At 45.1% G+C, this 12,674-nt stretch overlaps 2 protein-coding genes across 13 annotated transcripts in view; both read left to right on the top strand.

Annotated features, from left to right (window-relative positions):
• Positions 1 to 437: 437 nt before the first annotated feature.
• On the top strand, positions 438 to 8,717 carry letm1 (leucine zipper-EF-hand containing transmembrane protein 1). 2 transcript variants are annotated; one of them, XM_085932519.1, is made up of 14 exons: positions 438 to 823; positions 1,936 to 1,993; positions 2,138 to 2,609; positions 2,992 to 3,135; positions 3,297 to 3,434; positions 3,554 to 3,757; positions 4,014 to 4,133; positions 4,313 to 4,444; positions 4,506 to 4,664; positions 4,899 to 4,991; positions 5,357 to 5,491; positions 5,829 to 6,022; positions 6,647 to 6,785; positions 7,082 to 8,717. In XM_085932519.1, the coding sequence occupies exons 1-14, from the start codon at positions 739 to 741 to the stop codon at positions 7,232 to 7,234; spliced, it is 2,226 nt and encodes a 741-aa protein (XP_085788645.1). In that variant the 5' UTR covers positions 438 to 738; the 3' UTR covers positions 7,235 to 8,717. The 2 variants fall into 2 exon arrangements, with proteins under 2 accessions (XP_085788645.1, XP_085788644.1); XM_085932518.1 differs by having other exon boundaries at positions 6,629 to 6,785.
• Positions 8,718 to 11,836: 3,119 nt separating this feature from the next.
• The window catches only part of fgfr3 (fibroblast growth factor receptor 3), a 49,463-nt gene continuing 48,625 nt past the window's right edge, over positions 11,837 to 12,674 (top strand). For 7 of the 11 annotated variants that reach the window (XM_085931210.1, XM_085931204.1, XM_085931207.1 and 4 more), the window contains exon 1: positions 11,838 to 12,430. In XM_085931210.1, the coding sequence (XP_085787336.1) occupies positions 12,423 to 12,430 (8 nt within the window). In that variant the 5' untranslated portion in view covers positions 11,838 to 12,422. Of the gene's footprint in view, positions 12,431 to 12,674 lie in introns of all 11 variants that reach the window. The other 4 variants (XM_085931208.1, XM_085931209.1, XM_085931201.1 and 1 more) reach the window with 3 other exon arrangements.

The following is a 12,674-nucleotide window of genomic DNA, read 5'->3' as shown; positions in this document are numbered from 1 at the left end:
GGCGGTTACGTCATCGTATCACTCAAACGTCATCGGCGGAAAGGAAGTTAAAATGAGTCTAGTAAAACAATTTTAAAAAGGAAACAATCCTTTGTCCGTATATTTTGTAGGCCAATAATTGTTTATTTCATTAGAATTCAAAAATACATCAAATTTTTTTTGTCAATATGATTTCATTTTATTTAACCACAAACCCAGACGTGTTTCCGCCTTGGTTAAAAACAGACAAATATACTCGAACTTTAATAGCTATAGAAGTAATGGCCAAATAACGACGATATTTTGGTACATTCATATTTATAAATATAGTGAGAACTGTCTCTCTTTTTAACACTATTATTATCATTATTATTACAATTATTATTATTATTATTATTAATTTTATTATTATTATTATTATTATTATTATTACAGCGAATTTCCGGTTGGCGGTTCCCGGGCTTACGGACGGTCGAATGACGTCAGAGGAAGCCTTGCCCTCGTTTTGCTGTCACTCGAGGCCTCCTTGAGCGAGAGAGACGGGAAGGGCATGAAACACGTAGCCGGATTCCCTGATGTTTTGCAGTTATTTAAGCGACGTTTTTTTTATTCTATGTTTCTCGTCTGTAACTCTGGGAACCTTCTTTCCGTCGTTACGACAAACATTTAGCTTTAGCTCGCTAGCCTGCCGGCGCACCAGGTAATAAAAAAAAAAAAATCCAAGGTAGCCGCGGGACCGACACCGAGCAAAGCTTCCACATGGCGTTAATCCTGTTTACGAGGTCCAGGGCACCCTTAATGACTACCTCCAGGTCGTTAAACGGCGATCTACGGAAAGCCAAAGGTAAGGCGTCATTTATTGTTGTGATGAATTTGTTAAGCCCCCGAGTATGAATGTATGTATGGGGGGCTTGACGTAGCTAACTAGCTCGTTTGGATTAGCATTCGTGGTAGTTTTCCGTTTAGGGCTGTGAAGTGGCGGATGACTCACTGTTGCCGTAAAATCTTTGGTAAAGGTCGCCGTCATAACTGTCTAGGAAATGAAATGGAAAAAGGTCGTGTGAGGACAGCGGCTCACCAGCTCGCATTGGATTGGGGGATACCGGTTGCCATGGCAGCTCCTTCGACTTCGCCCAAATCCTGTCATATATTTTTGTTCATGTCATGACTTTCAATGTTAAAAATGATGCGAAATTTACAAGTAACCGCAGACTTCTGATTAATGATGTGCAATTCATTTTCTCCAATGTCCACGTGAGAAATTGGAATGTTTTGGGGAAAAAAAGAATATTGAAGCTGAAAACATTTGCATCTTGTTTGGCTTTTATTCTTTAACGTCCTTTTCTTAGTGCTGCTTGGTGCTCTGTTTCGGTCCTCCATTTATGAAGCATGTCAAGTAAAAGACACATTGTTGCTTGGTGCAGTCTGTAAATAGAAACAAACACTTGAGCAGCTCACCCCAAAATAGCGTTTACGGGCGATGCGAGCAAACTGCCGATTGTCGGTTAAAAGCAAGCCAGCACTCTCGGATAGCGCCACACTATTTTCATTATTTCTAGTCCTTTCCCTCGGTGTCATGTGTGAGTGCAGTGCTTCCAGTGCACTCTGCTTGTGATTGTGCGTGCACGCGTTTGTGTGTGTGTGTTCAGCCAAGGGGGGTGCCACCCGGCCACCTGTTCCCACACAATTGGTCAAAAAGCTTCCGCGGGCCTCTCACTGAGCCTTCTGGGATGTCAACAGATAGTTACTGATTGGCCTGCTTCTTTCGGTACACCTTTTCATGTCATCCAATGCAAGAGTCGGATCAACAATGTTGAATACCGGTAGACGTTGGCACGTAACCGATCTCAACTCGATAGTCCACCTGGAGCGCTTGGAGTTCTATCAATGTTATGGATGTTGTGCGATTGTTTCTCTTCCAAATCAATCAAAGATACGGTCTTTGCTGCTTCACAGGGAAAATAAAAGATTCTTCCTGCTTCAACTGCACTGCGTTAAGACTCTCCAGTCACAGGTGAGACAGTCAAATCGAGCCTGAAAAGTGCACATTTTATTCATGAGGTGAACTTTGATGTCACTATGTTAAGCAAAAGATATGTGAACACAAACAGTGCAGCAACACATGTTGAATTTGATAGCGTTGCTTTTGCCTTCGCAGACTGGGTGGGTTCCGACTTGTCAGCACAACCCAGCTCTATCAGTTGGACCCCTCGGTCCTCTCGTCCGATGGCCCCCCCTGGAGCTCGGACTCACGGCGCTTCTTATGCACCTCGGCCCTCCGGGCTCCCCGTTGGCCGTACCCAGCACTTTCTGGCGAGACGCAAGCGTGGCGGAGGGACGTTCCCGCCGTCCGCTGGCTCCACGCCTCTCCGGCCAGGCGGGACGACTCCAAGGTGGAGAAGTCCCTGCGCTCCCTTAAGGACAAGAAGAAGCTGGAGGAAGGTGGGCCGGTGTACAGTCCGGCTCTGGACGCCGAACCTGTCAGACGGACGCTGCGACAGCGGGTGCTGGACGAAATCAAACATTACTACCACGGCTTCAGGCTGCTCTTTGTGGACACGGGCATCGCCGGACGAATGCTGTGGCAGGTGCTCAACGGACATGGCCTGTCCCGCCGGGAGAGGAGACAGGTGAGGACTTGAAGTGGGAGAAAGTGCTACGTCATTTGCTGGTAGTCGGTGCTGACGATGCCCCCAACACGCACACACATTTCCCCCTTTTGGGCCTTTTCACATGCAGCTGAACTCCCTCTGAGCAGGCATGTCCCACCCCCATCCACAGTCCATTGATCTAGCCCGGACTTAACTTTTGCCATGGTAATCTTCTTTTCGTATTATTCATTCTCAAGTCTTCAATGCCCAACCATCGAGCAACCCCCCGCGCCGCCACGCTTTAATGTGATGCTATACATGTCAAAGGCCCCGCTCACGAAAGGCCTTTTCACTGGGAACCACCCGAAGCCCTTCATCTGGTGTGAACGCCCTGTTTTCAAACGTATGCCCTCCCCCGCAGTTCCTCCGGACCTGCGCGGACGTCTTCCGACTGCTTCCCTTCCTGGTGTTCATCATTGTCCCCTTCATGGAGTTCCTGCTGCCCGTCGCCCTCAAACTCTTCCCCAACATGCTGCCGTCCACTTTTGAGACGCAGTCCAAGAAGGTAACAAACACAGCGGCCGATACCCGTGATCGGTGCATCAGCGTTGCAGGAAGCAGTGTATTAACACAAACGGTTGCACAACACATGTAGACAGGCAATTTAAAAGCACTGACGGTGAATATTCTCTATCCTCTGTGAGCAACAATTTCATATACTTGCAGGAGGAGAGGTTGAAAAAGGAGCTGCGGGTCAAGCTGGAGATGGCCAAGTTCTTGCAAGACACCATTGAGGAGATCGCTTTGCGTAACAAGGCGGCCGAAGGTGACGTCGCTGAAGAGTTCTCCACATTTTTCCAGAAGGTTCGTGAGCGACGTGTGCTGAATATGCCACCCTAACCTCATGTTCATTTGAAAAACACCCGCAGCTGAAATCTGCACAGAAATAAAAATCCAACATAAAAGTCCTCACATGCTCCTAGATCCGAAACTCGGGCGAGCGTCCCAGCAACGAGCAGATCTTGCGTTTCTCCAAACTGTTTGAAGACGAGCTGACGCTGGACAACCTGACTCGGCCCCAGCTGGTGGCGCTGTGCCGCCTGCTGGAGCTCCAGTCCATTGGCACCAACAACTTCCTGCGCTTCCAGCTCATCATGAAGCTGAGGAACATTCGCGCCGACGATAAGGTGACCTTAGCTGCTTTCGTAAATGGGCGGGCCAAGATTTGTGCCCTTGACTTTTTCCCCACGCACAGATCATTTGTAGACAAGGCAATTTATTATTATTTTTTAAGTTAGTCATCTTCCTAAAATAAAACATTTTTACACACGCTGTGACAAAAAAATCATTGATAGGAATTTGAAATATTGGTAAAAAGCGCAATATGAAAATTACAACATTACAGTCATACTCAACGGGGCAGACTGCTTTGTCTTCTTGCAGCTGATCGCCGAAGAGGGCGTGGAGAGCCTCAATGTGAATGAGGTGCAAGCTGCCTGTCGGGTTCGAGGCATGAGATCGCTGGGCGTCACAGAGGAGCGACTGCGAGAGCAGCTCAGCCAGGTGCCCCACTTTTATGTGATGTATGCTTGCTCCGTTTTGAGGGAGGTGCATTACACCCGACCCGTCACTAGTTGATGTTTTTAGAATCGATCATCCATAAACGATTCCAGAGCAATCGGAAGGTTTTGCAATGTTTTAGTCGACCCGTCATCTTATTTTTCCCACGATCCCTCTTGCAGTGGCTGGAACTTCATCTGAAGCAGCAGATCCCCACCTCCCTGCTGCTGCTGTCTCGGGCCATGTACCTCCCCGACACGCTGTCCCCAGCCGACCAGCTCAAGACCACCCTGCAGACGCTCCCCGAGATGGTGGTACGTCCGCCTGGCTAGTGCTCGTCCCACACTGTCACTCGCCGCCTTCCGTCTTCCGCAGACGAAGGAGGCGCAGTTGATGGCGGCCGAGATGGAGCTGTCCAAAGTGGACAACAAGACCAAAGTGGAGACTACGCTGCAGGAGGAGGCGGCCATTCGCCAGGACAACAAGGAAAGGGAGCTGGAGAGACTGGCTGACGCCGCGGAGAAGGCTGCCAAGGTAACGCCATCATTTACTAGATACAAGCCCCCAGCTGCCTTTGTTTACACATTAGCTTAAAACTTAAATGTCAGAAGCTGACGTTTTGTCAACTGGTACAAATCATCCTGGCAACTGTGACTTAAGCACAGTGACAAAAGTATTTGTGCTCCGTTACTTCCCGCTACGGGTTCAAAACACCAAAACATCCTCCAAAAGTCTGACGAGATCCATTCTTGAATACTAACATGACAGAACGGCGAGGAGCTGGAGGCTGAACGAAGCAGGCAGACGGCTTCACAGGTTGACACGCTCAGGGACACGGCGCCTGTTGTTGAAGGAGTTAAGGTAAAACTTTGTTTGGGAGCAATTGCACACGTATCCATGTAAACAATGGCTCCTTCGAGCGTTTGCAACACAGTTGTTTTTTTTCCTTTACTGACGCAACCTCAGGCTTTTTTATGCTGCTTTAATTTCCTCTGTTCTTCTTCACGTGTGTACCTATGCACAGTTTGAACAGTGGACATTCCTGCGCTACCAGGTTAGCTTGAGTGCTAGCTAACGCTAGCTCCCCTTCCCAAATGACCCTGTGTTCATACAAAAGTTTCTGCCCACGTCTTGTGAAAGTTCCTGTGTTTTCCTGCTTGTCTTGTGTGCATGGACATTTGGGCTTCATTTTGTTGTTTCATTTCCATCTGTCCTCGTCTTTGAAGGGCGAGGAGATCACCAAAGAGGAGATTGACTTGATCAGCGACGCCTGCTCCAAGCTGAAGGAGCAGAAGAAGCTGCTGACCCTGGAAAAGGAAGAGCTGGAAGAACTCAAGGACGACGTGCAGGAGTACAGCGAGGTGCCATCACTCACCCTTAAATGGATTTTCTTGCCTCAGAAATTTTAGGGAAGGCAGGCAAATTGTAAGGGCAAAGTCAGATGATGGCATCATAAGTGGAAACATTTTGATGTTCCTGTTGGTGCGTTTAAGGGCGGCCCCAAACAACAACACAATTGCAGATGAAAAACGATTTCCAAAGAATTAGACCCAACAACATTGAGATGCCATTGGATTGCGCCAAAGTACTCATTTTATCACTCGGGCCTGCACAGAGCAAACGGGGAGTTGTAAGGACGGGTTCCACTGGTGGCACACTTTGAAGAGCACCGCCCTGCCGTTGTGTGCTGTCACGCAGGACCTGGAGGAGATCAAGAAGGAGCTCTCCAAGACTGGCCAGGAGAAGGCAGTGTGCGAGTCCAAGGCCAGCCAGCGGCTGTCCAAGAGGGTCAACCGCATGATCGGACGCATTGACAAGATCATCGGAGAGCTGGAGAAGGACAAGGTCATCCTGGACGGACAGATGGGCGGCGGAACTACGCCTCCTGTTGGGTAAGAGAGCAATGTTCTCACCCCATCATCATCATCCTCTTCGATTGAATGGTAAAATCCTGGTGGAGATCGGTGCCTCAGATAAATTTTTGCCATCATAAATACCCCCCCCCCCCCCCCCCCCCCAAAAAAAACAACCCCAACAACAATCATTTGATGCTCCCTAATTGACTGCAAACATTTCCAGCTTATTCTTGACTAAGTATAGTGACGCTCCAAGGTAAGATGAGCTGCAATCAATTGAGTTTGTTTGGCTGATTTATGCTTCCACCATTGCTAACGCGGCATTGTGGTTGTCTGCTGTGATTGTGCTGGAGACGCTTCCACATTTTACTTGCTCGCCATCAAGCCTTCCATTCGCTTCTCGGAGAGAGAAGCACCCGTAATGATTTTTTGTTTTCTGGCATGAAATTAATTTTGTGGCAAGCGCAAGCTTGGAGAAGCTTGCTTGGAAACCTTTGATTGGTTTAATCATGGGACGGGAGGAGCTGGAATGCAGCATGCAGCCCCCCCTCCCCCCAAATGAGTGTACTCAAGAACTAGCTCTAAATCTCCACCGCCTTTTACACCCCCGCCAAAGCCGGTAACGCACCTTCCTGTATCCAGTCTCTTCTACACCTTCAGGGAGAACCTGATTAGCATCGACGAGCTCATTGGCATCATGCGGCAGATCCAGAACATTCCTGAACACAAGCTCCAGAGCATCGCAGATGCGCTCGATGACAACAAGGACGGCAAGATCGACATCGACGACGTCATCAAGGTGGTTATTTGTGATTTCATGATTTATTTGGGAAGTGCGTGACTGACCACAATAAAATGCAAAAAGAGACCCCGGCCAGAGTGAAAGGCGCTGGAGTTTCAAATTGGCTACGTTCGAGTGTAAATTTGCCAATGCGCTTTTACTCTTGCCAGAGCGGCCATGTTGTTATGGCACAGAGGTAAGATAGAGAAGGTCACTTTGTATAATGCATTTGCTCCACTCAAGTGCGGTAAGCCAGGAAAAGTCATTTTTCTTAAATTGCGTCACGTACAATATGGTCACGCGTTTGCCGGCAGGTGGTGGAGCTGATCGACAAGGAGGACATCGACATCTCTACCACGCAGGTGGCTGACATCATGGTGATGCTGCAGAAGGAGGAGAAGCTGATGGAGAAGGAGAAGGCCAAGGAGAAGGCAGAGAAAGAGCAGGCGGCTAACCTCAATGGATAGACCAAGCAAGAGCATTGTGGCGGCGCTGTGGTAGGCGCTTGGCGGAAGGTACACGACCAAAAACTGCCTTGTGAAAAATGTATTCCCGCCACAAGGCTTCAAGAAATGTCTACTGATGGACTAAATGACACTTTAGCGTTCTTTTATTATTTATTGGACATGGTGGGATTATCCGTTTGCCCCATGGGGAAGGATGAGGGCATAGACACTTGTAAAAAGTGATCAGGAGACGTACCGAACGATCCGAGACACGCGATGCTTTGTGCACTTTAGTCCAACACGTCATTCCTCCTCTTTCATCTCGATTGTACACTGAAGGTGTGTCGCTTCAACCAAAGAAGATTCAATTCACGTCATCTCACTTTTGCACCGCTTCATCTCCGTTTCATCATCGTCCGCGTTATGCTTGCCACTTGAGAGATTGCGCAAGTGACCTTTGTGTCGTCACCTTCTTTACGTTCCAATAGGAGAGGGGACATGCTCGAGCTCATAAGGGAAGGCAAATCAAGACGGAGGCTCAGACAAACTTGCTGTTTTAGAATCACTCATGTTTCAGAGGTGCACTATTAGTTTCTGTCAACAGGGAGCGCCAGAGTGAGCATTATCAAGGCTCAGATTGGAGGAAGATGGCGATCCCGATGGTAAGCCGTTGAGCATTATTCCGTACATCCTTGGTGTCCAGCTCCTCGTGGTTCTTTTGGTTGATTATCATTGGAATTTATCATTTGGAATAAGTGCTCAAAAGGCTTTTCAGATGTGGTCTCCCATGCAACTTGCGTCCATGCACTTTGGGTTGCGGTTATGACTATTTCCTGGGATGTGTTTGCATCATTTGACTCAAACCGTCCTCTCTTCTTGTATCATAAGAAACAAAGCAATAAGCAGATCTGCATTCAAACTTTACAATTGAGTGTCATTATGATGATTCCTCATTGTCACTGTTATTTAGCCAGAAGAGGGCAGCTGTGCTTTTTTTGGAGAGTTTTTTAGGATGATTTCAGGTTCCTTGCTTTGGACTGCAGTGGCGTTATTAATCAAAAAGGAAAATGCTGTGTCAGGGTTCCAGCTACATGATGGTATGTTGGATGCAATTTGCTTTCACGCTCATTTCATCGACCGGATTGGTCGCATAGGTGGCGGAAATCCCTCATGTAAATGAATCTAACGGTTGAACACTTGACAGCTTGTTGATTGTTGCCACCGTGATTGTACCGCCTCAAAACGGACCTTCAAATTAATTCCACACAAGAATCGTCTCCAGTGTTGTTTCACCGCACGTGGCATGTAGATTATTTTGAAATCAGTTTTATTTATTTCTTGAACCTTCATGGAAATTTGAAGATTTTTTTTGTTTTTGCTTTTGAGGAGGTCAGACTTGAAAGAAAAACTTCTTTTCTCTCCCAATCAGATGAATATAAATTGTAAAAAAATATATATACATATACAATATACAAAAAGTGAAATAAAAAAAAACCAAAAAGCTCACACGCTTTCCTTTTTACTGCTTGTTTTCTATATATATAAAAAAAGAGGAGAAAAATAACCATCCATCGCGCCTCCCCTGCTTCCAAAAAAAAACTTTGCAAACACCATCCGGTCCGTCAAACAACCTTAATTTAACATTGATCACGTCACGTATGCGTGCATCAGGTAATGCGGCAAGACACGACTATCAGGAGTAAATTAACATCACGTGACAATAAGGGCGCAGTGTATTGCCCACTGAACAGATTTGAGATGGAACTGACTGAGCTAGAAAACTGGCGATTTTTTTCTCTTGAGAGCGCTCGTGCGCCCCCACGTGGATTGCGCCCTGGGTGGTCGCCCATATTGCCCAAAGCGAAAACCGGCCCTGGCGATACAATTGGTAGTTTTTGTTTTTTCAAGACAACATTGGCCACTAGAGGGCGGCAAAAGAACATTTTGAAACTTGCTGAAAAATGTAATCCATCACCTCGTAAGTGAAGGCAACACTCGTTTCAGTTCCAACCCAGACCTCAATCTTGAAATGTAGGCAACACTCATTTCAGTTCTGACACAAACCCCAATTTTGAATTATACCCTCATAATTTTGTGTTGGAACCCCAATTTCAAACACCCAAACTTGCTTGAGGCCTCAATCTTCACTTGACACCCTAATTTGAAATGCTGAATTCAATCTTAAAGCCTAGTTTGATAGTAAAGCCACATCTCGAAGCCTTGATTTGAATGTGATGATATTGCTTTCTTGAAATCTTAATCTGTAACCGTGGCTGAATTGAATTGCCTTCAAAGTGTGACTTGAAACCCTACCTGTGACTTTTGAGTGACCCGACGAGCAGCAGGGTCCAATCTGGTTGTTATTGCTTTGCGTGACATCGAGCGTGACAATTGCAGGATTGACCCACTTCATCCTTTCAAACTCATGAATTTCAATGTGTGCCCATTTCACACCTAAACACCGCACCACTTCCATTTAGTGAGAGCCCATGTGTGTCTGTGTGGCCCTCCCCCCACAAAGTGTCGCTGCAAAAGTCCAATTCACTCCTAAATGAATGGACACTTGAAGAGGATATTCCATAATAAGCACTTGATGCTACCTCTGTTGTAATCCAAAGAATCGAACGATATTGCTGACGACGTTGTCTTGACTTTGAAATAGACCTTTACATGAAATCCAAATCTTGACTTGAAACCATCTTTTGAAGCCCCAACCACAAACAAGCCCCCCCACCCTCCATATAAAAGATCAACTCTCAGAGCAGATCGTAGGAGCAACTTCATCCTGTTCACCTCAGCCAGGTGGAACGTGGCTCCAAAGGTTGGGGCTGCCCGGAAATCTCCTGTAGTCTCCGTGGGGACCCCCTTTTCTTCCCCCTTCCCCCCTCGTCTTCCTCTTCCCTCTCCTCCCTCTCTGCAGCAGATGAAAGAGGATGAAATCTTCACCATTGACCTTCAGGCTTTTCCCCTGTGCCATGTATTTTAATGTGCACACCATCACCTGGAAGACCCCCCAGCCTCTTCTCCATGTTGCAAAGCGAAGATCCAAGCATGGTGTATTTGTGTGTGTGTGTGTGTGTGTGTGTGTGTGTGTGTGTGTGTGTGTGTTCCACTCAATGGGTTTCAAGGACAATGCGATCACGCATTAAAACACCCTTGTTTTTATTCTTAGTTCCACGAATCATCTCACTTTTTCAATAGTTCAAATTTTTCTTTTCTTTTTTGTTAACAGGCTACGCTATTCAAATCATAACAGAAAAATTGATTGAAAGAAAAATAAGAGCTAAAAAACAAAATGAAACGATTTACTTCGAATTTCCATTTTTGGGCAGGATAATAAAAAAAGATTTCTTTGTGTCAAGCACATCCACAGAGTTGAATTTAGTTTGTTAAACATTTAAATTGGTAAAATGTTAATTTTCTGCGTCTTCAATAATAAATTACAAATAGATTTAAAAAAATAGTACAATAGTTTTTATATACATTTCTAAAACTATCTCAAAATGAATTAAATGATTTTTATTGCATTTTCTATTTTTCACATTATCTATTGCTGCTTGTGATTTAGGGCTATACAAATAAACTTGACTTGACTATTATTAATTTATTTCATTTTGTCCATAGGTTTATTTATAAATTGCTGTAATTATTATAGGCAATTTTATTTTGAAATGACTAATTGTTTTAATACAGTACTATTTTTACGTTTATTTTCCTATTTACATTTTTTTATATTTGTATACATTACAAATTGATTGCGCATAATTCATGCAGAGAATAAAAGTGAATGCTGCCACCTCGTCGAAAATAATCATCAGCGCCATGTTGCTAAGCAACAGCAGCCCTCACCTCCTGCTCCTCTCAATAGCCGTTTGTCCGTCCGGGGACGACGAGTTTTTGCAGCGGCCCGGAAGCGTTAGGGGGATAAGGTTAGGCTTGGAAAACCACGCTGTCTCGTTCGCGAGAACAAAAAACACAGTAAAAATGAAAAGCAACAGTTTTTACTTTTTTCCCCTTCACTAATGTAAACACTAAATAAACAGAATAGAACAACGAGCCCCTGTTTTCTAGAGGACACAGATGAAAATAGTCACACACAAACATAGATAATAGCAGTGTATGTATAAATATATCCACACACATACGTGTGATCGTTTTTAGTCTGTTTTTCATGTGGGCAACTTTCATTTTCAAAAGCGCCAGCGAAAACAACCACGGCTCCGAAAACAAGGAAATCTATTACTGTACTGTCTCAACATGCTGCGCGACCGCTGTAATTATGCGCGCGCATCAAATTACACGCGCGCTGTAATTACGCATACAATGTCCCGTATGCACATCCGTGTAATTAGGCTACACTGCAGACGTTTGATTGGCTTTCAGTTGCAAAATGTTTCGTAGCCTTTGCGTGCTGGCAGCATACGCTATGTTGCAACTATGCCGTCGGTCCAATTTGCGGCCACTGTTGCCGGGTAATAAAAAAAAATAAAAAAATAAAAAAGAGCCAGCAGAGGGAATGTGGGTGGATTTGGCTGCGCTCACGTCCCGTCCATGCGATACGATAATGACATGGTGTGTAATTACATGGCTGACCACACGAGGCACCGCGCTTGCTGCTGTTGAATCTTTGTTGTTGTTGTTTTTTATACCGCAAGGAAATGAAACGTGACCTTCACTCACCAGTCATGCTACATTTTTTTTGTTCTTCAGGATTGTTTGGACTGTTGATGTGTTTTCAAAACTGCTTTGTCAGTGTGAGCATACAAACGATGTAAAAACGATGCAACTACTCTTTTCCTGGAAGTATAATTGTCACCTATTTGTGCAATTTTTTTTTCTGTTGATTTTCACCTTGACTTCATTACATCTCCATTTTTCCTTGACCATTTTTGTTCCTAGGAAATGAAATTTGGAAAAAAGCCAACGTTGTCCATCCCACAAAGTTTTTTCTTTACCCCAAGGAGGAACATTCCCGTCAATTCGTTTTTTCCCACCCTGTCGACAACCACCTTCCACGTGACACCTGGCCGCCATTTTAATCGAAGACGTCATCAAGCAATGACAGTAAACTTAACAAGAGCGGGAAACGAACGCTATCAACCAGCTTCACAGCAACATCGTGCCACCACTCTTGTCTCTGGAAATAAAAAATAAAAACGTTGGGGTACCAACCACAAAAGCAGAACCACAACAGTAGCCAACAGAAGAAATGTTTCGGTGAGTAAAAATGCACTCTTGTCATTTTGGAAATAAAAAAATGAAAACCCCAACAGTAGCCTCGTCACACTTTCAGTTCAGTATTATGCTCTTTAGTCCAATTTTATTAAACGTTGTTATAAATCATATGATGACTGCTTGTTAACTTTTTTCAGTGTAACACCAGGGGTCATTGGCACGTAAAAGCAAAAAGAAGTTAAGCATATAATTTTTTTAAATAAATCACTCACTTTGACTAATATTT

The sequence above is a fragment of the Syngnathus leptorhynchus genome, chromosome 15, assembly GCF_054491065.1.
Source record: "Syngnathus leptorhynchus isolate UIUO chromosome 15, UIUO_Slep, whole genome shotgun sequence".
NCBI lineage: Eukaryota > Metazoa > Chordata > Actinopteri > Syngnathiformes > Syngnathidae > Syngnathus > Syngnathus leptorhynchus.
The sequence above is the reverse complement of the archived record's forward strand: the minus strand, read 5'-3'. Positions and strand labels throughout refer to the sequence as shown.